Source organism: Balaenoptera ricei, chromosome 5 (assembly GCF_028023285.1).
Source record: "Balaenoptera ricei isolate mBalRic1 chromosome 5, mBalRic1.hap2, whole genome shotgun sequence".
NCBI lineage: Eukaryota > Metazoa > Chordata > Mammalia > Artiodactyla > Balaenopteridae > Balaenoptera > Balaenoptera ricei.
This window is the reverse complement of record NC_082643.1, coordinates 17,986,815-18,009,880: the sequence shown is the minus strand read 5'-3', so window position 1 is coordinate 18,009,880 and position 23,066 is coordinate 17,986,815. Positions and strand designations below refer to the sequence as shown.

General features: G+C 35.8%; 1 protein-coding gene across 5 annotated transcripts in view; it reads left to right on the top strand.

Annotated features, from left to right (window-relative positions):
- The window catches only part of STPG2 (sperm tail PG-rich repeat containing 2), a 617,593-nt gene that overhangs the window by 7,547 nt on the left and 586,980 nt on the right, over positions 1-23,066 (top strand). For 3 of the 5 annotated variants that reach the window (XM_059923910.1, XM_059923908.1, XM_059923911.1), the window contains exons 2-3: positions 13,172-13,327; positions 15,936-16,100. In XM_059923910.1, coding sequence (XP_059779893.1) covers positions 13,286-13,327; positions 15,936-16,100 — 207 coding nt within the window. In that variant the 5' untranslated portion in view covers positions 13,172-13,285. Of the gene's footprint in view, positions 1-7,774; positions 7,888-13,171; positions 13,328-15,935; positions 16,101-23,066 lie in introns of all 5 variants that reach the window. The other 2 variants (XM_059923912.1, XM_059923909.1) reach the window with 2 other exon arrangements.

The window sequence follows — 23,066 nt, the reverse complement described above, 5'->3', positions numbered from 1 at the left end:
TTCCTCCACACCCTCTCCAGCATTTATTGTTTCTAGATTTTTTGATGATGGCCATTCTGACCGGTGTGAGATGATATCTCATTGTAGTTTTGATTTGCATTTCTCTAATGATTAATGATGTTGAGCATTCTTTCATGTGTCTGTAGGCCATCTGTATATCTTCTTTGGAGAAATGTCTATTTAGGTCTTCTGCCCATTTTTGGATTGGGTTGTTCGTTTTTTTGTTATTGAGCTGCATGAGCTGCTTGTAAATCTTGGAGATTAATCCTTTGTCAGTTGCTTCATTTGCAAATATTTTCTCCCATTCTAAGGGTTGTCTTTTGGTCTTGTTTATGGTTTCCTTTGCTGTGCAAAAGCTTTTAAGTTTCATTAGGTCCCATTTGTTTATTTGTGTTCTTATTTCCATTTCTCTGGGAGCTGGGTCAAAAAGAATCTTGCTGTGATGTATGTCATAGAGTGTTCTGCCTATGTTTTCCTCTAAGAGTTTGATAGTGTCTGGCCTTACACTTAGGTCTTTAATCCATTTGGAGTTTATTTTTGTGCATGGTGTCAGGGAGTGTTCTAATTTCATACTTTTACATGTACCTGTCCAGTTTTCCCAGCACCACTTATTGAAGAGGCTGTCTTTTTTCCACTGTATATGCTTGCCTCCTTTATCAAAGATAAGGTGACCATATGTGTGTGGGTTTATCTCTGGGCTTTCTATCCTGTTCCATTGATCTATATTTCTGTTTTTGTGCCAGTACCAAACTGTCTTGATTACTGAAGCTTTGTAGTATAGTCTGAAGTCAGGGAGCCTGATTCCCCCAGCTCCATTTTTCGTTCTCAAGATTGCTTTGGCTATTCGGGGTCTTTTGTGTTTCCATACAAATTGTGAAATTTTTTGTTCTAGTTCTGTGAAAAATGCCAGTGGTAGTTTGATAGGGATTGCATTGAATCTGTAGATTGCTTTGGGTAGTAGAGTCATTTTCACAATGTTGATTCTTCCAATCCAGGAACATGGTATATCTCTCCATCTATTTGTATCATCTTTAATTTCTTTCATCAGTGTCTTATAATTTTCTGCATACAGGTCTTTTGTCTCCTTAGGTAGGTTTATTCCTAGATATCTTATTCTATTTGTTGCAATGGTAAACGGGAGTGTTTTCTTAATTTCACTTTCAGATTTTTCGTCATTAGTGTATAGAAATGCAAGCGATTTCTGTGCATTAATTTTGTATCCTGCTACTTTACCAAATTCATTGATTAGCTCTAGGAGTTTTCTGGTAGCCTCTTTAGGATTCTCTATGTATAGTATCATGTCATCTGCAAATAGTGACAGCTTTACTTCTTCTTTTCCGATTTGGATTCCTTTTATTTCTTTCTCTTCTCTGATTGCTGTGGCTAACACTTCCAAAACTATGTTGAATAATAGTGGTGAGAGTGGGCAACCTTGTCTTGTTCCTGATCTTAGTGGAAATGGTTTCAGTTTTTCACCATTGAGGACAATGTTGGCTGTGGGTTTGTCATATATGGCCTTTATTATGTTGAGGAAAGTTCCCTCTATGCCTACTTTCTGCAGGGCTTTTATCATAAATGGGTGTTGAATTTTGTCGAAAGCTTTCTCTGCATCTATTGAGATGATCATATGGTTTTTCTCCTTCAATTTGTTAATATGGTGTATCACATTGATTGATTTGCGTATATTGAAGAATCCTTGCATTCCTGGGATAAACCCCACTTGATCATGGTGTATGATCCTTTTAATGTGCTGTTGGATTCTGTTTGCGAGTATTTTGTTGAGGATTTTTGCATCTATGTTCATCAGTGATATTGGCCTGTAGTTTTCTTTCTTTGTGACATCTTTGTCTGGTTTTGGTATCAGGGTGATGGTGGCCTCGTAGAATGAGTTTGGGAGTGTTCCTCCCTCTGCAATATTTTGGAAGAGTTTGAGAAGGATAGGTGTTAGCTCTTCTCTAAATGTTTGATAGAATTCACCTGTGAAGCCATCTGGTCCTGGGCTTTTGTTTGTTGGAAGGTTTTTAATCACAGTTTCAATTTCAGTGCTTGTGATTGGTCTGTTCATATTTTCTATTTCTTCCTGGTTCAGTCTCGGCAGTTTGTGCATTTCTAAGAATCTGTCCATTTCTTCCAGGTTGTCCATTTTATTGGCATAGAGTTGCTTGTAGTAATCTCTCATGATCTTTTGTATTTCTGCAGTGTCAGTGGTTATTTCTCCTTTTTCATTTCTAATTCTATTGATCTGAGTCTTCTCCCTTTTTCTCTTGATGAGTCTGGCTAATGGTTTATCAATTTTGTTTATCTTCTCAAAGAACCAGCTTTTAGTTTCATTGATTTTTGCTATTGTTTCCTTCATTTCTTTTTCATTTATTTCTGACCTGATCTTTATAATTTCTTTCCTTCTGCTGGCTTTGGGGTTTTTTTGTTCTTCTTTCTCTAATTGCTTTAGGTGCAAGGTCAGGTTGTTTATTCGAGATGTTTCCTGTTTCTTGAGGTAGGCTTGTATTGCTATAAACTTCCCTCTTAGCACTGCTTTTGCTGCATCCCATAGGTTTTGGGTCGTCGTATCTCCATTGTCATTTGTTTATAGGTATTTTTTGATTTCCCCTTTGATTTCTTCAGTGATCACTTCGTTATTAAGTAGTGTATTGTGTCGCCTCCATGTGTTTGTATTTTTTACAGATCTTTTCCTGTAATTGATAACTAGTCTCATAGCATTGTGGTCGGAAAAGATACTTGATACGATTTCAATTTTCTTAAATTTACCAAGGTTTGATTTGTGACCCAAGATATGATCTATCCTGGAGAATGTTCCATGAGCACTTGAGAAAAATGTGTATTCTGTTGTTTTTGGGTGGAATGTCCTATAAATATCAATTAAGTCCATCTTGTTTAATGTATCATTTAAAGCTTGTGTTTCCTTATTTATTTTCATTTTGGATGATCTGTCCATTGGTGAAAGTGGGGTGTTAAAGTCCCCTACTATGATTGTGTTGCTGTCGATTTCCCCTTTTATGGCTGTTAGTACTTGCCTTATGTATTGAGGTGCTCCTATGTTGGGTGCATAAATATTTACAATTGTTATACCTTCCTCTTGGATCGATCCCTTGATCATTATATAGTGTCCTTCTTTGTCTCTTGTAATAGTCTTTATTTTAAAGTCTATTTTGTCTGATATGAGAATTGCTACTCCAGCTTTCTTTTGATTTCCATTTGCATGGAATATCTTTTTCCATCCCCTCACTTTCAGTCTGTATATGTCTCTAGGTCTGAAGTGGGTCTCTTGTAGACAGCATATATACGGGTCTTGTTTTTGTATCCATTCAGCCAGCCTGTGTCTTTTGGTGGGAGCATTTAATCCATTTACATTCAAGGTAATTATTGATATGTATGTTCCTATTCCCATTTTCTTAAATGTTTTGGGTTTGTTATTGTAGGTGTTTTCCTTCTCTTGTGTTTCTTGCCTAGAGAAGTTCCTTTAGCATTTGTTGTAAAGCTGGTTTGGTAGTGCTGAACTCTCTCAGCTTTTGCTTGTCTGTAAAGGTTTTAATTTCTCCATCACATTTGAATGAGATCCTTGCTGGGTAGAGTAATCTTGGTTGTAGGTTCTTCTCCTTCATGACTTTAAGTATATCCTGCCACTCCCTTCTGGCTTGCAGAGTTTCTGCTGAAAGATCAGATGTTAACCTTATGGGGATTCCCTTGTGTGTTATTTGTTTTTTTTCCCTTGCTGCCTTTAATATGTTTTCCTTATATTTAATTTTTGACAGTTTGATTAATATGTGTCTTGGCGTGTTTCTCCTTGGGTTTATCCTGTATGGGACTCTCTGTGCTGCCAGGACTTGATTAACTATTTCCTTTCCCATATTAGGGAAGTTTTCAACTATAATCTCTTCAAATATTTTCTCAGTCCCTTTCTTTTTCTCTTCTTCTTCTGGGACCCCTATAATTCGAATGTTGGTGCGTTTAATGCTGTCCCAGAGGTCTCTGAGACTGTCCTCAGTTCTTTTCATTCTTTTTTCTTTATCCTGCTCTGCAGTAGTTATTTCCACCATTTTATCTTCCAGGTCACTTATCCTTTCTTCTGCCTCAGTTATTCTGCTATTGATCCCATCTAGAGTATTTTTAATTTCATTTATTGTGTTTTTCATCATTGCTTGATTCCTCTTTAGTTCTTCTACGTCCTTGTTAAATGCTTCTTGCATTTTGTCTATTCTATTTCCAAGATTTTGGATCATTCTTACTATCATTATTCTGAATTCTTTTTCAGGTAGACTACCTATTTCCTCTTCATTTGTTAAGTCTAGTGTGTTTTGACCCTGCTCCTTCATCTGCTGTGTGTTTTTCTGTCGTCTCATTTTGCTTATCTTACTGTGTTTGGGGTCTCCTTATCACAGGTTGCAGGTTTGTAGTTCCCGTTGTTTTTGGTATCTGTCCCCAGTGGCTAAGGTTGGTTCAGTGGGTTGTGTAGGCTTCCTGGTGGAGGGAACTAGTGCCTGAGCTCTGGTGGATGAGGCTGGATCTTGTCTTTCTGGTGGGCACGTCCACGTCTGGTGGTGTATTTTGGGGTGTCTGTGGCCTTATTATGATTTTAGGCAGCCTCTCTGCTAATGGATGAGGCTGTGTTCCTGTCTTGCTAGTTATTTGGCATAGGGTGTTCAGCACTGTAGCTTGCTGGTCATTGAATGATGCTGGGTCTTGATGTTGAGATGGAGATCTCTGAGAGATTTTTGCCGTTTGGTATTACGTGGAGCTGGGAGGTCTCTTGTGGACCAGTGTCCTGAAGTTGGCTCTCCCACCTCCGAGGTACGGCCCTGATGCCTGGCTGAAGCACCAAGAGCCTTTCGTCCACACGGCTCAGAGTAAAAGGGAGAAAAAATAGAAAGAAAGAAAGAAAGGAAGGAAGGAAGGAAGGAAGGAGGAAGGAAGGAAGGAAAGAAAGAAAGAAAGAAAGAAAGAAAAGAAAGAAAGAAGCTATAATATAGTGAAGTAAAATAAAGCTATTGTAAAGCAAAGCTATACAGACAAAATCTCCCCCAGAAGCATATACATATACACTCACAAAAAAAAAAGGAAAAGGGGAAAAATTAATATATCCTGCTCCCAAAGTCCACCTCCTGAATTTGGGATGATTCGTTGTCTATTCAGGTATTCAACAGATGCAGGCACATCAAGTTGTTTGTGGAGTTTTAATCCGCTTCTTCTGAGGCTGCTGGGACAGATTTCCCCTCCTCTTCTCTGTTCGCACAGCTCCTGGGGATCAGCTTTGGATTTGGACCCACCTCTGCGTGTAGGTCGCCTGAGGGCGTCTGTTCCCCGCCCAGACAGGACAGGGTTAAAGGAGCAGCTGCTTCGGGGACTCTGGCTCACCCAGGCCGCGGGGAGGGAGGGGTACAGAGGAGGCGGGGCGAGCCTGCGGCGTCAGAGGCCGGCGTGACGTTGCAGCAGCCTGAGGCGCGCAGTGCGTTCTCCCGGGGGATGTTGTCCCTGGATCACGGGACCCTGGCAGTGGCGGGCTGCACGGGCTCCCGGGAGGGGCGGTGTGGAGAGTGACCTGTGCTCGCACACAGGCTTCTTGGAGGCGGCAACAGCAGCCCCAGCGTCTCACGCCCGTCTCTGGGGTCCGCGCTGATAGCCGCGGCTCGCGCCAGTTTCTGGAGTTCGTTTAGGCGGCGCTCTGAATCCCCTCTCCTTGCGCGCCGCGAAACAAAGAGGCAAGAAAAAGTCTCTTGCCTCTTCGGCAGCTGCAGACTTTTTCCCGGTCTCCCTCCCAGCCAGCTGTGGTGCGCTAACCCCTTCAGGCTGTGTTCACGCCGCCAACCCCAGTCCTCTCCCTGCGATCCAACCGAAGCCCGAGCCTCTGCTCCCAGCCCCGCCCGCCCCGGCGGGGGAGCAGACAAGCCTCTCGGGCTGGTGAGCGCTGCTCGGCGCCGAGCCTTTGTGCGGGAATCTCTCCGTTTTTCCCTCTGGGCCCCTGTTGCTATGGGATCCGCGCTGTTAGCTGCGGCTCGCGCCCGTCTCTGAAGTTCGTTTAGGCGGCGCTCTGAATCCCCTCTCCTCGCGCACCAGGAAACAGGGAAGAAAAAGTCTCTTGCCTCTTCGGCAGCTGCAGACTTTTTCCCGGACTCCCTCCCGGCTAGCTGTGGTGCACTAACCCCTTCAGGCTGTGTTCACGCCGCCAACCCCAGTCCTCTCCCTGCGACCGAAGCCCGAGCCTCAGCTCCCAGCCCCGCCCGCCCCGGCGGGGGAGCAGACAAGCCTCTCGGGCTGGTGAGTGCTGGTCAGCGCCGAGCCTCCGTGCGGGAAGTGCGGGAATCTCTCCGCTTTGCCCTCCGCACCTCTGTGGCTGCGCTCTCCTCCGTGGCTCCGAAGCTTCCCCCCTCTGCCACCCGCAGTCTCTGCCCGCGAAGGGGCTCCTAGTGCGTGGAAACCTTTCCTCCTTCACAGCTCCCTCCCACTGGTGCAGGTGCCGTCCCTATTCTTTTGTCTCTGTTATTTCTTTTTTCTTTTGCCCTGCCCAAGTACGGGGGGAGTTTCTTGCCTTTTGGGAGGTCTGACGTTTTCTGCCAGCGTTCAGTGGGTGTTCTGTAGGAGCAGTTCCACGTTTAGATGTATTTCTGTATCTGTGGGAAGGAAGGTGATCTCCGCGTCTTACTCTTCCGCCCTCTTCTCTCCTCCCCCATGAAGCTTTTTCTAATCACCTCAGTGTGGTTGAGAACTTCCCCTCTTTTTGACCCTCTGGGCATTTTTTAGCACTTCAGATATTTTTCCATGTTTAAAATTATTTTAGTACTTTTCTTAATGCTTCAGTAGGTTGTTGCTTTTTAAGGGTAAGGTCTGCATTTGACTCACCTCTTTTGTGCTTTAATACCCAACACAAATAACTTTTGATTTCAGTTGCATTTTAATACATGAAGGCCTCAAAAGAAACTTTATTTCTGGTTTTAAAAATATATTATTAGTCCAGATTAGCAAGCTTTTAAACTGTACTAATTATCACCATTAATCTTCATAGTGTACATTGTCCTTAGTTTTACAAGATTCTCACAAGTTTTGAGTCCTCACTTTCATTCTTTTATTACCTGTTGAATATAGCTGCTCTATTTTCTCTCATTTTTTCTTTAGTATCTATGTTGATTCAACTATGCTCATTTTCTTGATATATTTCTTGAAAATTTTTATCAATCTTTCAGCAGACTAAATCTGTCTACTAAGTTTACTTACTGAGTGTGTCTCTGCTTGTATCTTGGATTTATAAACCTTTGTTTTGGGTCAGGCAATCAAGAAATATTTACCGAGTGCCAACTATGTACCAAAGCGAGGAAACATATTAATTACTTGCCGTAAGCTCACTTTAAATTATTTCTATCTAGGCTCTGCCTACAAATTCATATATGCTATTCTCTATAATTAATATGTTTTTCCAATATATAAAACTGTGATCGTCTGAGGATGAAAATATTTTATCAGTTAAATAGAACTTCCATTTTCATCTCAACCAAATATGCTTAGAAGAAAAAAGACTTATTTTCTTTAGATATTTTTTCTGGTGTTTAGTAAGTCCAGTTCTGTAGGTTCTTAATGTATATTAATACAAATTCTGCTCTTACATAGAATTTTTGAAATGCAAAAACTTCTGTAGCTAGACATTAGTTCTAATAATACAGTCTCAACAATTGATGTTACCAAATGATTTTATACATTTTGAGTGCTTTTTCTCTGAAATTATTAGAATCCTATCTTATCTGCCGGTGATATGATTTTACTTTCATAGGTGGCTATGCACCATTCCTTTCTTTGGCTGCCAGAGAAAGTACTTTTACTGTTGCCTCTAACACTGAGAAAGCTGTTCCAGGTCCAGGACACTATAATGTTTCAGAGGTGCAGGTAAATTTATAATAGTTATTATAATTGAGTTAATAAAAATCATGCTTTCTTCCTCTAATAGACTAACATGTCATTTGTCATATTTTATTTTCCCTTCATATGATCTTCTTTCACCTTTCAATCTATATTTTGCAATTAGAATAAGAGAAAAACAAATGTGTTCACTGTCGGTTGTCTGGTTGGGTGTTCGTCATTAATCCACATATTCTATAAGACATAAAACATTGTTACATGCCTCATAGACCTTGAGATTCCTGAATAGGAGAATAGGACTACTGAATTAATTAAGGCCCATGAAAGTTGTGCAGATGGTCAAAATATGTAGAATAAGGATGGCAACAGAGTGAAGGAATTGGTTTGTGTGCCATACTCTAAAGTTATAGCTATTGCCATTGTCTTCTATTTCTCAGGAGTCTGTGACCAGAATATCTTCACTGGTCCATTTATGTTCAGAAACAGTGGTTGTAACTCCAGTCTTTATAATCATTAATATCAAGTTTTCCCTTTTCACATAAATTTTGTATTCATTCATAATGACTCCTACTTGACCCTAGCAGACCTTTATCTCCCCTGTTGGAGGCCCAGATCAAGTCATTGATGCCTTAATTTTTGCATTAGATTTTCTCAATTATTAATGGCAATGATTCTACCAGTTAGGGGTTTTTGGTTGCAAGCAATAAAGGGGATTTTTAAAACAGATACTAGGTTTATCATAGATTTATAGGCAAGGTACTTGGGTGCTCATAGACTTGAAGGAAGAATTGAGCAGTCAGGTCTTAAAGAAGGATAGGACTAAGATAATTCCAGGTATTTCGGTAGTAAGAACTTCTGCATCATTCAATGGGAAACTGCCATTAGATAACTTAATTCTATAACTTCTTCCACTTTTTATGTGTGACAACACTCAAGATTAAAATCCCCAGTAGGGAAAATCTGATTGGTCCAGTTTTATTATGGATCCACACCTATGATTTCTGGGCCAGGGGTTCCTGTGTTTAGAAGCTCCTTTAAAATCACAAAATATAGGGGAGGTTTGATTGTCCCAAGGGTGGCAAATATGCTGTTATGAGCAGATAATAGAAGGGATGCTGGACAGATAAAAACAATAGATTTCCATGATTTTTCATCCCTTGACTGCCTAGTTCTCTCTCATGCACACAACATACACACACTTCTTCCCATATATATAATTTTAAAAGTGCAATTATTTTATGTATAATTTTCCTTCCCAGAAGGAGCCAAATTAGTATCTAGCTACTGCATTCAAAGATGGTATTACAGTGCCACTGCTAAATGAATCCTGGATCTCTAGATTTAGGCTATTTCTTGTTCTTGAACATTCCTGTTTCATTATTCTGCAACTTATAGATTCGATGGTAAATACAACATGAGCTATTATAAAGAACTGGTTAGGATTGTGGGCTCTGGAGCTAGACTACCTAGATTCAAAATCCATCTCTGCTACTTACTAGCTGTGAGTTTTAATCTTAACCACTTAATCTCTTTGGGTCTTAGTTTCCTCATCTATTAAGTAGGGGTAATAACTTGGTAGGCTTTTTCTAAGGATTAAATATATTAATAAGCATTTAGAATAGTGCCTTATTATAGTTGGCACTCAATAAATTTTAACCATTATTAGTGTTGCCATTTTATAATAGGGAAAAAAAAAGAGGGAAAATGAAAGAAAGTGATTTACGAAGCAAGGAAATACAGGTGGGGACGTGTTCTGTTTCTGTAACTGATCACGAGGCTACGGGTAGCTTAAGATTTTTCCATTACTCATTCCATGTTCCCCATGTCTTCAACAAGAACTGTATCCAGTAGAGTTCTAAGCTTAGTGGGATCACCAGACTCTTCAGATCTAAGGCGTCTGAGCTCTTGGTTCCTAGGCTTGCTTTTTAACCTTTAAATAAACTTGCTCTTAGCATTTTCACTGGCTTAGTTAGGAGGCTCTGCAGGGTGTCCCTATGTTCCATCCCACCACACTCCTCTTGGCTCTCATTAGTCCTGTTTTTCTGTCCGGGTCAGGGTTAATCACCCCAGCCAGAACACAAACCTTATTTCGTTTTCTGCTTGGTAGCATAAAGGACCTGGAATGGCCGGTTGGTGGTTTCAACTTCCAATTCAGGGGAACATGTCTTGCTTCTCCCTGACATCTTAAAACTTCCAGAAAACTAGAGCCTAAAGCACAAAAAGCAAAACAGGAAATAGTGGGACATTAGACTTAATCATTAGAAGTGTCACTCCTGCCTACACTCCATGGCTCACAGACCAGACCAGCATATTATGGGTATATGGGCTCGCTAGTTCTACCAGTATTTCCCTCATTAAGCCTGATCTGTAACTCCGGTATTCCAAGAGGGAAATGTAATAAAATGCATAATAGGTAGATGTCAAACTTGTTAAATGTGACAGGTATCAGGATGTTGGAGTGTTATTTTATATTAATACTGATTTTAGTCAGTTCTACCTGTAAAATAATATAAAGTGCAATTTAGATCAAATTTTATTTTATTCCAAATTGGGTACATTTCTTGGATTTCAAGAATAAGAAATTAGGAAGTGTGCTTTTTTGTGTAATAGATGATCTAAGAAAAAGAGTTCTGGTATTCTCTACTTTTCTTCTTAAAATTATAAACAAATGCCAGGAGAAGATTGATTTCCTTTGTTTAAAAAAATGACTTATTACTTATTTACATAGTTGCTGTTGATTTTTTTGTAGTTTTAGGCTAAATTCTTGCAGAACTTTTAGAAGTTCAAGAAGTGTGAATTTATCATACTATTTGAAAAATAAAGGGCATTTCATTTTAAATAGCTGAATTAGGAAACATGTTTGTAATGTGACATAGGTTACATATTCTGTAAATAATGACTATATTAGATAATAATTAAAGGGATAATCTTACTGGAAATTAATTCATGTATTTAACAACTTATCTTTATACTTTTCTTTTGGAAGCATAGGTTGACATGTTGCTTTCTATCAGAGGTTAGTTAGTAAATATTATTTGGAGACTTTAAATGAAATTTAAAAAACCAAAAATGTGGGTTGTATTTGTGAGGGCCCACCTCCACTGCTAAATACAGAATACTTGAAGCTTTTATAAAAGCAGAATATTTGGGAGTTGAAATTCTTTTCCCGTATTTCTCTCTTCCTCTTATGGCTGTTTCACTTTGGCTATGGTTGTGGCCATTATTCTAAAGTTGGGGTTGGGAGTATAAGTTTTGCCTTTATAGCTCTTGCCCAGTTATAGGCAAAAAAATTTCCTTTGTTTCCTTTAGCATATCTGAAGCATGTTAATTTTTTTCAAAAGGAAAAGAAAAATAGAAAGGAACATAAAGGAAATTTGCTTAGTAGAAAAGAACGTAAAGGAAATTAAGATAATAAAAGAAGCAGAAGAATCAGATTTACAAAGTGCAAGCTTCTGATCCTTTGATAATTAACTTATTAAGTCACGTAATTTGTTTTGTTCATATCCTGTTTCCTAGGATGATCCCCACTCCAGAAGTTCAGTATAAATGTCACATGTTTTCTGGTTGTCTTCTAGTTTCAGACCTGTTTCTGCATGGCAGATACCGTTTTGTTCCTTGTTACATGAGAATGGTTCTAGATGTGGGGATGTCTTCCCTGGGTCCAGATAAATAGTTTATTTCTTATTTCTCATTAGCTAGGCCTAGGAATAGATGTCCAGATTAGGTTTGATTTTTGATTGGAAAGATATACCTCATTAGAGCTGAATGATAGTCTGTCATATGTGATACAGTGCATGGCCTCACCCTTCAGATGAGACTGCTTCTTGTAGAGCTGAGAGATTGCTGACAATATAAAAATTCATCAAATAGCCATTGCATATAGACAAAGCACAGTTCTCAAGAAGTACTAAGACCATTGTCTCACAGGTTTTTATATAAAATGTATAATTACTTAGTAATATAATTTTGGGTCATTTATCTGACATATGAAAGTTTCTTTTGTAACCATTTGTAATATTAGTAGAATTCGTAATTATGAATAATCTGAAAAAAATCCTGGTTAATTTGTACACAGTTAAAAAAAATCAGATTGATTTTTACTATCCTCTGAAGTATTCAATATAAATTCAAATTGCAGTTTGAAATGTCAGATCGTAGAGACTATAGTAATGGCTTGCAAAGAATGAAAATTGGAGATCTCTTTTCACGATTTTATTATTTAATCTAACTTGTTAATTTTTTTACAAAATCATTAGTCTACTATTATAGATCCAAACTCTTTAAACATAGGAATTGTGATCTTATTAAAACAGTAATCAAGTAGCGAATTGACTATCTAATTTGACTCATTTTTTAAAAAAGAAGACCTCTTTTGTGTATTTCTTAAAAGCTGAATAAAGCTGAATAAGATGCAAACTAAAGATAGGCTCAGTTAATAGTGAATGTGAACAACTGACATGTACACGTCATGTGAAAAGGTCTGTTGGTAAATCAATAACAAAAAAACCGTATCTGATCAGTCAAATGCCAACAACTGTTGGGTTGGCCAAAAAGTTTGGGTTTTTCCATAACAGTGTACAAAAACCCGAATGAACTTTTTGGCCAACCCAATGTTAATATGAATCATCTTTGAAATGACTGAACTGTGACTGTTTAGTGAGACTAGTAAGATGGAATTTTATTTGAATTAACTGGCTATTAGCCAGGTGATAAATTTCTGATTCTAGAGCATCAAGATATGTGACATGGAGAGCCATGGACAATTCCTCCCAGGACTCTTCTCTGCAATAAACAATGTTTAAAACTAATCTGAGTATAAAACCAAGCTGTTGCCAATAAAACTGCGTAAACATCCCTGGAAATGACCAAAATGTTATTCATGAAAATAATTAATCCTAAACAAGCTTGGAAGGTTTGCTTTTCCCCTCCAATATGAGCATTTTTAGCTCATTTCTGAGGTATAAATTCTCCAGGGGCCTGTAAACATAAGCATACACTCTTTATTCTTGCTCCACAGCTTTGGAGATTCCTTTGCCTTTGATTCCTGTTTTAAAACTGAGTGTTGCATTCTCTTAGAGTGTTCAAACTACAGTAAATTTTAGTCTGAGTTCAGCATTAAAACTGAGAGCTCTAATTGTCATCCTTTCTTATTACCCTCTCTCATTAGACAGTTGTCTTCAGTCAAGAGCCTTAACTTTCTCAGGCTGAGTTTTAAAACTATTAATATTCATATTAATATGTAATATTTATCAAATAGGTATTAATTTTAAAGTGTTTCTTTTAATTATTTCATTTTTCCTCTCCAATTTAGTATAATATAAAAGGAGGCCAAAGTCTACAAAACCGGGAGAAACGTTTTAAGAAGTTTGTTTCAGATGGTCCAGGGCCAGCAAGCTATGATCAGTCTTATCCTGGAGCATTAGCTATGAACAGAAAAATACTAGAGGCTAAAGAGCGTCTTCAGTCAGTACGTGCTATTTTGAATTATGCTTCTAAGGCCTTTTTTTTTTTAATTTAAAATAAAGTAGAAATGGTTTACTGTTTTATGTGATTAGTACATTTAAAAAACTTACCATAAAAATTAGTAGGTTTATTAGTATCCATATTGTAGTTTATAATTAAATGAATATTTGATGTTTATAAACTTTAGTTTTTAACCATGTTAATATTTGACTTCACTTCTGCTTTTGATAAATCTATAATATAATCTCTTCTAATGTCTGTGGTGAACAGAAAGTAAGGGAGATTTAAAAAACTGCCTGAGTGGTTTACCTCTCTATATAGAGGAAACTCCTGTGTCAGTACAGTTAATAATACAGTGAAATTTGAAACATGACTCCTGAAATAAATAAGCTCAAAATTTAGATGAAAGAGATATATAGATCATTACTAATGCAAGATTAAATGTGACAGGTGCTAAGTGAATGATCATGTGATTAAATGCCATAGGAATTTAAAGGAAGAAGATGTATTTCGTAACAGCTTATGGAAAAACCTGAACGAACTTTTCGGCCAACCCAATGTTATGAGAGAATCTAATTTGTAGAGGATTTATAGAGGAGGTTGGCCTTGAAGAATAGGGTTGGAATATGCATTCTAGGCATGGAGGACTACATGAGTGCAGACAGAGAAGTGGGATCTTATGGAGGACAGTGAGAAGATTATTTTGACTGGAGTGAAGAATTTGTGTAGGAGATTAGCAAGTGATATGTTTGGAAAGGTACATTGATGTTATATAAAGAATAATCTTTACACCAAAAGCCTACCCCTTTGAAATAATTAATATAATCTAGCAGATTTTGGTCATAGTTTATTTAGCGTAGTTCCCTCTCCTCTTTCCATAACACCTTCACATAGCTCATATTAATTAAATTTTAATCAGTTCTTTGTTTGTTTAGGAGGATATATTTTAGGGCTAAGTACTCAGTTGAATAATGTCAGTGTAATGACAATAAGGTTAAGGTTTATAAGTATACTTAAATATCAGCTCTTTCATGTGTGTGGACAAAGTAAATGTTCATTTACTCATGAAAGTGTTTATCAGACATTTTTTGAGTAACTATGTGAACCAGACATAATGCTAGGCGCTGATAATACTTAGGACAAATCACTGCTCCCTGGGATCTATAACTTTAACAGGGAAGTAATGAGTGGAATTCAGCACAAAAGAGTTGATGAAATGCTATTTTAATAAACGTTTAATAAAATTTTTTACTAGTAGCCCAAAGTAGATAGTTTTTGGAGGGAATTAGGGATATCACAAACTGGATCTTGAAGAAGCATTCACTAAGGTTGGGGCTACATTTTGGAAAGTCTTGACATCATACAAATAATTTTTGAAAGTAGTGAATGGAGGGGAGGCCATTCAATACTTTCCTGTTTAAATTTGGTAACCACTCTCATAAGTATCACTGAAACTACTTAATAGTTGTCTCTAATGATAAAAAAAAGTAAAATTCTGCCAGTGACAGTATGTTTATGACACAATTATATATTGGGCATGTGTGCAGTCAACTCTAGCATTTATTTATTTATTTAAAACCTACAGAGGATCAGTGTATTCTTTTTTTTTGATAGAAGTTGCAGACTCTATTTATTTTTATTTTTTAATGAATATATGAACTTCCCTTCATTTTTTTCCTTGTTGGTTATCTATTTTAAATATATCTATTATAAATAAATTCTTAATAAGTAATTTTTCAGATTACTGAATCATTTAAATGCCAGTATTTTATTTGATATATTTTATACTGGTATTTCTAATATATGTTACTCCTTTCTGTTTTTACTTAAATTATAAAATGTTTTCCATTAAAGGAAATTTTAAAAAAAGGATAAGCACCTTAAAACTTCTGACTCTAACGTTGATAATTCTGTTAATTTTTGCGTAGCTCTTTTCAGTATCAAATCGTATATGTATATGAATTTATACACTTACATATAATTTTACATAACTTACATAGCTATAGTAATAAATTCAATTTTATATTTCATATTTTAAATTTCCATTTAGCATCATATCAGACATTTTCCTTGCTACATGGTCTGCAAAATTAGGATATTTATACAGGGCACCGGTAAGATGAAGATAAGTCAGGAGCTGGAAAGGAATGAAGCCAGAAAGTGTTACAGAAAATATAAAGTTTGTTTTTACCTGGCAGATACTATGATAGCATAGCACAAGTAACCACAAGTAACTGCTGATTGTTGATGTGACTGTAGGAATGCCTGTTTTTGGAATCACTAATGCTTGCTTTACTAAGCAAGATAAATAACTGAGCCAGATGAGAGATTCCTTATCTCTACAAGTGGCTTTAACAGTAGTTTAGTTTATATTATGGTTTATGTTACTATTTAATAGTAGTTTGGTTAAATCTTTGTTTATATTATGAGGTAAGACTTGAATTCACTCTTATAAATTACTTTTACAGACAAACATTTTTGGTTTATATTATAAAACTCATAAAGTCAATATTTAATAGTTGTCTTTTAGCAAATTTTAATATTTGTTTATTCATTCCTTTTCTTGTCTTTGAGTAAATAATATAATTTTTTTCTTTTTTTTTTTTTTACAGAAAATGTCAAGGGCACTTACAGTTTCCAGAAGTGTTGATGTTCCTTCAATTCCTTCTTGTGGACGGTCATATGGTTATCATATTAATGAGGATGGCAGCATCACAAAACATTTTCCACCTGCTTTTGACAGTACACTAGGTCCAGCATACTATAAACCTCAATTTGTAAGTATGATACATTTCACATTGACAGTTGGAAGACTGTTTATGATTATGCATGTTCTAGTTAATGTAATACTAACTGCAGTAACAAATAGACCCCCAAATCTCAGTGGCTTAATGCAACAGAAATTCTTTTTTTCCTCATTCATATGGACATTTCTTGTTGACAAGAGATGTTCCTCCATGTAGAGATTCAGGGACACAGGCTTATTCCAGTCATGTTACTGTCATCTCCAAAGGCCTTGGTGTCATCTGTATCCAGCTGGCAGAAGGGGAAAGACGACAGAGAACTGGTAGTGGGGGTTTTTTGTAGGCTAGGCCTGGGAGTTAAATTTCAGGCACATGGACACACTTAACTGCCAAGGAGCCTGGGAAATACAGTCTAACTGTATCCAGGAAAAAGAGGAAATAGTTTAACTTACTTAAAGTCTCTGCTACAGTGTATAAGCATATGCAATACATAGATATTCTTTTCTTTAATTTGAAAGGGGAAAAAAGGCCTTTCATTTATAGAAGAATTTGAATCTGATACTATAAGCATTATTTGTTTCATAAATGATTGTTAAAAAAAGATAAGGAGCTTCTCTCTGATTAAAATATCAAACATAATATGGCAGATCCATCTCATCCAGGTTTTAAATTTCAAACCTGGCCAGAGTTGAGCAAAAATTTCATTCAGCCAGTTGAAATGTATGATTTATCCATGAATATAGATATGTCTGGTTTTACTTAGTTACAAGACTGAAGTACATAGTGCTTTGAACCTGTTATATTTTTATACTTTTATGAGATCTGGAAGAAGTAATCCTAGTGAGGAAAATGGCAAAAATTTAGGGTAGACTTAAGGAGAGGCTGAAGAGACATCTTGGTCAAAGAAAAGGTATTTTCAGGATTTGGCTTGACTTTTACTCCCAATACTCTCTATTGTTTGAACATGTCTCCATCTTTGGGCTTAGGCTTAAGCACCTTATGAAACCATTTGGTTTTTGGCAATAGGTATACTGAGGTATTTTGGAGTCTTAGATACTTTGAATTGTTAAGTTTTTATTCCTAAAATATTTTTATTATAATTTATATAATTGCACATATACTTGAACAAACATAAAAACAGATAACCATGTACCCACCATCTCATATAACACATATTAAAATTTTATTATACTCAAATTAGCTATATTTTAAAATAAATATATTATTACAATTATTACCCTACCCAATTTCCCTCCCTCCATTCTTTTCCCTTTGCCAAAGTAAACAGTAAATCTTTACTACATATAAATAACAATATGTATTGTATGATTTAAAACATTTAAGTAAATGTTATCATCTGGCATGCAGGTTGCTTGCTCTTTCACTTAATGTTATATTTTCTAGATTTACCTGTATCAGTATATTAGATCTAATCCATTCATTGTTTCCAATTAGTGAGTTTCTTTTTTAAAAAAGTAATTTTAAATTTTGAAATAATTTCAGATTGATAGAAAAGTTACAAGAATAATACAAATAATTCCCATATACCTTTCACTTAGATCCTGCAGTTAACACTATCACATTTGCTTTATCATTTCCCCTCTATATTTATATTCTTATTTTAATTAAGCAATTTCAGAGTACATTTAAGACATGATGCCCCTTTACTCCTAAATACTTTTAATGTAAAATTTCTAAGAACAAGAATTCTCTTTTATAACCACAATGTAATTATCAAAATCAGAAAAATTTCATTCATATAATCCTATTATCTAATCTGTAGATATTTAAAAAATATTGCTAATTATCTCAATGATATTCTTTTAAAAATGAGTTTTGGTCAAGAGTCCCATCTGGTATTACAAGTTGCATTTAGTTGTCGTGTCTCTTTAGAGTCCTTTCATTGGGAACAGTTCTTCAGTCTTTCTTTGTCTTCTGTAACCTTGACTTTTTGAAGAGTACAGGCTGTTTATTTTGTAGACTATGTCTCAGTTTTGGATTCGTGTATATTTTATCATGATTAGGATAAGTTTATATATTTTAGCAGGAATGCTACAGAAGTGAAGCATCTTTCTCAATGTATTACATAAAAAGGCGCAGGATGTTTACTTATCCCGTAGTTGATGGTGTTAACTTGAGGGGGTGTCTTTCGGTTTTATCTACTGTAAAGTTACTATTTTTAAAAATTTATAAATATTTTGGAGAGGTTACTTTAAGAATCAGTAGATATCCTATTCCTTATCAAACTCTCACCTATTAGTTTAACATCCATTGATGATGCCTGAATCAATTTTACTGTGATGTTTATCAAGTGGTGGTTTTCTAATGTCATATTTTCTGTAACATTTTTTTTGTTGGCACTTTACTTACTATAAAGAACAGCTTTATATTCTTTTCCATTTATGTATTTATATCAGTATGGGTTCATGAATTCCTGTTTTACTGACTAGGTTGTAATTTACTACTCTCACTATTTATTTTGAGGTTAAAATTATTTAATATTTGACCCTTGGGAGCCCTTTCAATCTGCTTGTTGTGTCTTTTTTACATATCTCCATCATTCTTTGAGCATTTCTTTATTTTATGGCACAATAAAATGTTGCAGGTTCATCTTATTTTTTCTGCTGCCACAGCTGTTGGAATCAGTCATTTCCTCAAGGAGCTCTACCTTCATTTAGTGGAGAATGATATTTCAAAACAAGATCAGTACACTAGGTACATTTGGGGTATCATTCCTTCTAGGCCATCTCAATGGACAAAGTTAGAAATCTATACCTTTTCTTATCTGTCTATTAAAAACTTTGAGCTTATATTGATATCTCTAATTCCAGTTCAGTGCACATGTTTATTCTTGTATTTCCTTTTCTGTGTTTGATCTCCCTTCTCCCACAGTGAGAAACCTGGTTCCCACTTTCCTCAGTATATTTACTTATTTGCTTAATCTTGTAAAACACTGAACGTCGTTTCAGAATTGCTAACCCGTCACTTCAAAAACCAGACTTGAGAAGGTACAAAGCTCTTACCTCTATGTGACCTTTGGGAAGTGAAAGCTAAGACAGACTTGTAAACTGCCTACTTGAGTGTTGAAGGTGTGTCTCAACACATGCACAGTGCACCTCTGCAAAGGTTGGAGACCTGCTCATTCAAAGCATTAAGAAAACGTCTGTCCAACGATTACCTGACCAGTCAGCTAGCCAGACCGAGACTTTAGTGGACACACATGACAGAGAATACAGAATTTAGAGAATTAGTCCAGAAATCACTAAACAAAAAAACCCACAATAAACCTTTGGGGCAGGAGGGAGATTCTGATTTTCAGAGTTGCCACATTATATTATCTAAGATGTCTAGTTTTCAACAAAAAATTATGAGACATGCAAAAACAACAACAACAACAAAAATATGGCCCATACCTAGGAAAAGAAGCAATCATTAGAAACTGTTCTTGAGGAAGCCAGGATGTTGGACTTATTAGACAAAGTCTTTAGATCAACTATTTTAAATATATTCAAGTAAAGAAAGGAAGGTATGTCTAAATAATTAAAGGGAAATATAAAAACAATGTCTCACCAAACAGACAGTATCAATAAAGATAGAAATCATAAAAAACAGCCATGTAGAAATTCTGGAGTTGAGAAGTACAATCATGGAAATGAAAAATTCGCTAGAGGGATTCACTAGTGGATTTGAACTGGCAAAAGAAAGAATTAGCAAACTTGAGGACGAGTCAATTGATATGCAACCTGATGAACAGAAAGAAAAAAGTATGAAGAAAAATAAACATAACATCCGAGACTTGGGGGACACCATCAAGCATACCAATGTATGCATAATGGGGGTCAAAGAAGGAGAGAAGAAAAAGGGGGCAGAGAGAATAGTTGAAGAAATAATAACTTGAAAACATCCCAAATTTGATGAAAAACAATCTACACATACCAGAACCTCATTGAATTGCAAGTAGGATAAATTCAGAGAGATGCACACCTAGATATATCACAGTCAAACTGTTGAACGCCAAAGACATTGAGAAATCTTGAAAGCAGCAAGAAAAGTGACAAGAAATCCCCAAGAAGATTAACAGATGACTTATCAGAAACCATGGAGGCTGGAAGGCAGTGAGGTGATATATTCAAAGTACTGAAATAAAAAAGATTGCTAATTGAGAATTCTATAATCAGCAAAACTATTCTTTGAAAATGAAGACAAAATTAAGACATTCCCAGATAAACAGAAACTGATAGATTTTGTCTGTAGTACACCCTCTAAAATAAATTCTAGAGTTCCTCAGGATGAAATGAAAGTTCATTAGACAATAACTCACATTCTGTTTAAAGAATTAAAGTACGAAGGTAAAGGTAAATAGACAAGCTGGTATTTTACTTTTAGTTTGTAACTCCTCTTTTTAAATTTCTATTGATTATAGAACACACTAGAGATGATACATTTTATCTTCAAATACAGGTATTTGAAGACCTGATAGACTGCTCCATACTATAAAACTTATGAATAACCAACTTACCTCTGATAAAATGGAGAGTAAAGATATTGTAAGTTATAGATATGTCTCCTGTTCACACCCTTAGAATTTCCATTTCTTTCTGGCTATAGGGTATTTTATCCCAGGAGTATTTTGCTCTCCCTCTCTATGCCATGCCTGGTTTTCCAGGCCTTGACTATCCTATCATCCTGTTAATAATATAAAAATAATTATTTTCATCCACAGACAGTGCCAGTATCTTAGATATTTGAGTAAGATATGCTCAGAAGAACAATGGAGATAACTCTGTAAAAATTACATTGAAATTAATGGAAGTCCTATGGTCTAATATCAGTATATTCTGTCCAAGGTAAAGGACAATTATGAAAGGTAGTGTAATGGAACGGGACTGCTTGTGTTTATTTCTTGGCTTCGCTACTTACTAGTTATTTGTCTTTGGCCAAGTCACTTAAGCTCTTTGTGCTAAGTTTTCTTATCTAAAATATCCTGGAAAAACTTTGGTTTAATATACTGGAAGTAGTATTTCTTTTTCACAGTAGTCATTGATCCTTGGTCTCAGCTTAAACAGTTCTCTGTTACTCTTAACTTAAATCTCAAAATGTTATTCTTGCTTTAAAATTATATTTTTTGTATATGCTATTTCTTTGTTTCAGAATAATGTATCATCCATTAAAAGGCTAGAATAATGCCTCCAAGCTTCCCTAGATGTGCAAAACATTTTTCATATATGAATAAACATTACTTTAACATATAAAATTTGATTTCTTTTTGGCTACATTACTATTCATAGAAGAGAGAAATAACAATAAGAAAATTTATTCTACAATTTTAATAGGTCCAATTTGATGACCTATTTTAGTAATTACTGATTCGATCCAACTTGTATTCATTAGAATAAAAATCTAGATCAAATTTAAGAAAACATGTTTGTAAAAACATAGATTTACATATAAATTAAAGACAGTTGTTAATATTCAAGAAGATTCAACAAAGCTTAATTTGAATTGAATTGTGATATTTTCTGAAATCTCCATCTTGAATTTGAGAGAAAAACTAGAAGTGGGGTTGCAAAGGTCAGTAGCTGAAGGCTTAATTTTGTTGTTTTTTCCTGCAGGGGAAAAAAAAACACAGGTGCCTCACGGACTATTACAAAATTGATACTGTAGTAATGTTAATTCAAGTATTATCCAAATTTCTGATAATTCTATGTATCTCTTTAGCTGCTTTTTGAGATAATACTATATGTGGGCTCAGTTTCCAGATGTGAACATTAATAGAAAATTGAGAAAATAATCCAACAGATAGGTAATTATTGTGATTATTCCCTGAACTGTTGAAATAACATCTGCTGAAGTTATGTTATATAGCTTAAATATAGAAGCAACTCTGAAATTACAAGTTGTATAAGACTAGCCAACAAATGGTAATTTTTAGCTATATTTAATCTGTAAAGAGAAATTCTCTATATAAATTATTTTGTATAACATTTTGAATTAGAAAATTTAGCTTGTCTCTCTCTCTTTTTCAAAAGAAGAGCCCAGGTAACCATTAGAAGTCTGCTTTTCAGAGGTGGATTTCACAAGCAGAGTTTGCGGTTGGAATTATGACACTGCCATATTTGCTAATGATAACATGCTGGGAACTACCTGTGTGCTGCCACACTGGAGTGCAGTCCATTAGTGTTTTGAACTGCCGCACTTTGGGACTTTTAATTCTTCACAAATTCTATTTCCACACTTAATTATGGAAAAGACATGAGAAGAAAGTTGCATAGTCCCTTCTTCATTGATTTCATTGTCAGTGAAAGTGGCATTTAGCAATTCTTCAAGTTATATTACATCATTCACTTAAAATAATGCACCTCCGTGCTGAGTTTGCTTCAATTAAGTCATATTTTATTTGCTAATGATTTTCCAAGCTGACGATGACCTTGAAGATGGTATTGTCAACACTTCTTGTTTGTTTGTTTTTAATATCACATCCTTTTGATTTATTTTCATTTTTTGAATTTTACACAGCAGGTTCTTATTAGTTATCTGTTTTATACATATTGGTGTATATATGTCAATCCCAATCTCCCAGTTCATCCCACCACCACCACCCCAGCTGACCCCGCTTTCCCCCCTTGGTGTCCATACGTTTGTTCTCTACATCTGTTGTCAACATTTCTTGACATAAGGAGAGTGTGATTTAGAGTTGAGTACATCAATTTGTTCTTTATTTTCTATCTGTATTTTTAAAAGTCTTTTAAATTAAATTTCCAATTGAACATTTACCTGAGAACTGTAGAGGTTAGTGAGTTAAGTAGTTCACATGGTTTAAATGAAATGAATTTCAGCGTATACACAGGAAAAGGATTTTGCTGGTGTTTTGAATGGTGTGTGTGCGTAGTCTTTCCTTCTGCTGGATTACCTTAAGAATTGTTAAACAGTTGACCTGCCAAATCACAATAATTAACCTCAGGAAAGCTTCTTAGACATAATTCTACTTGGACATAATTT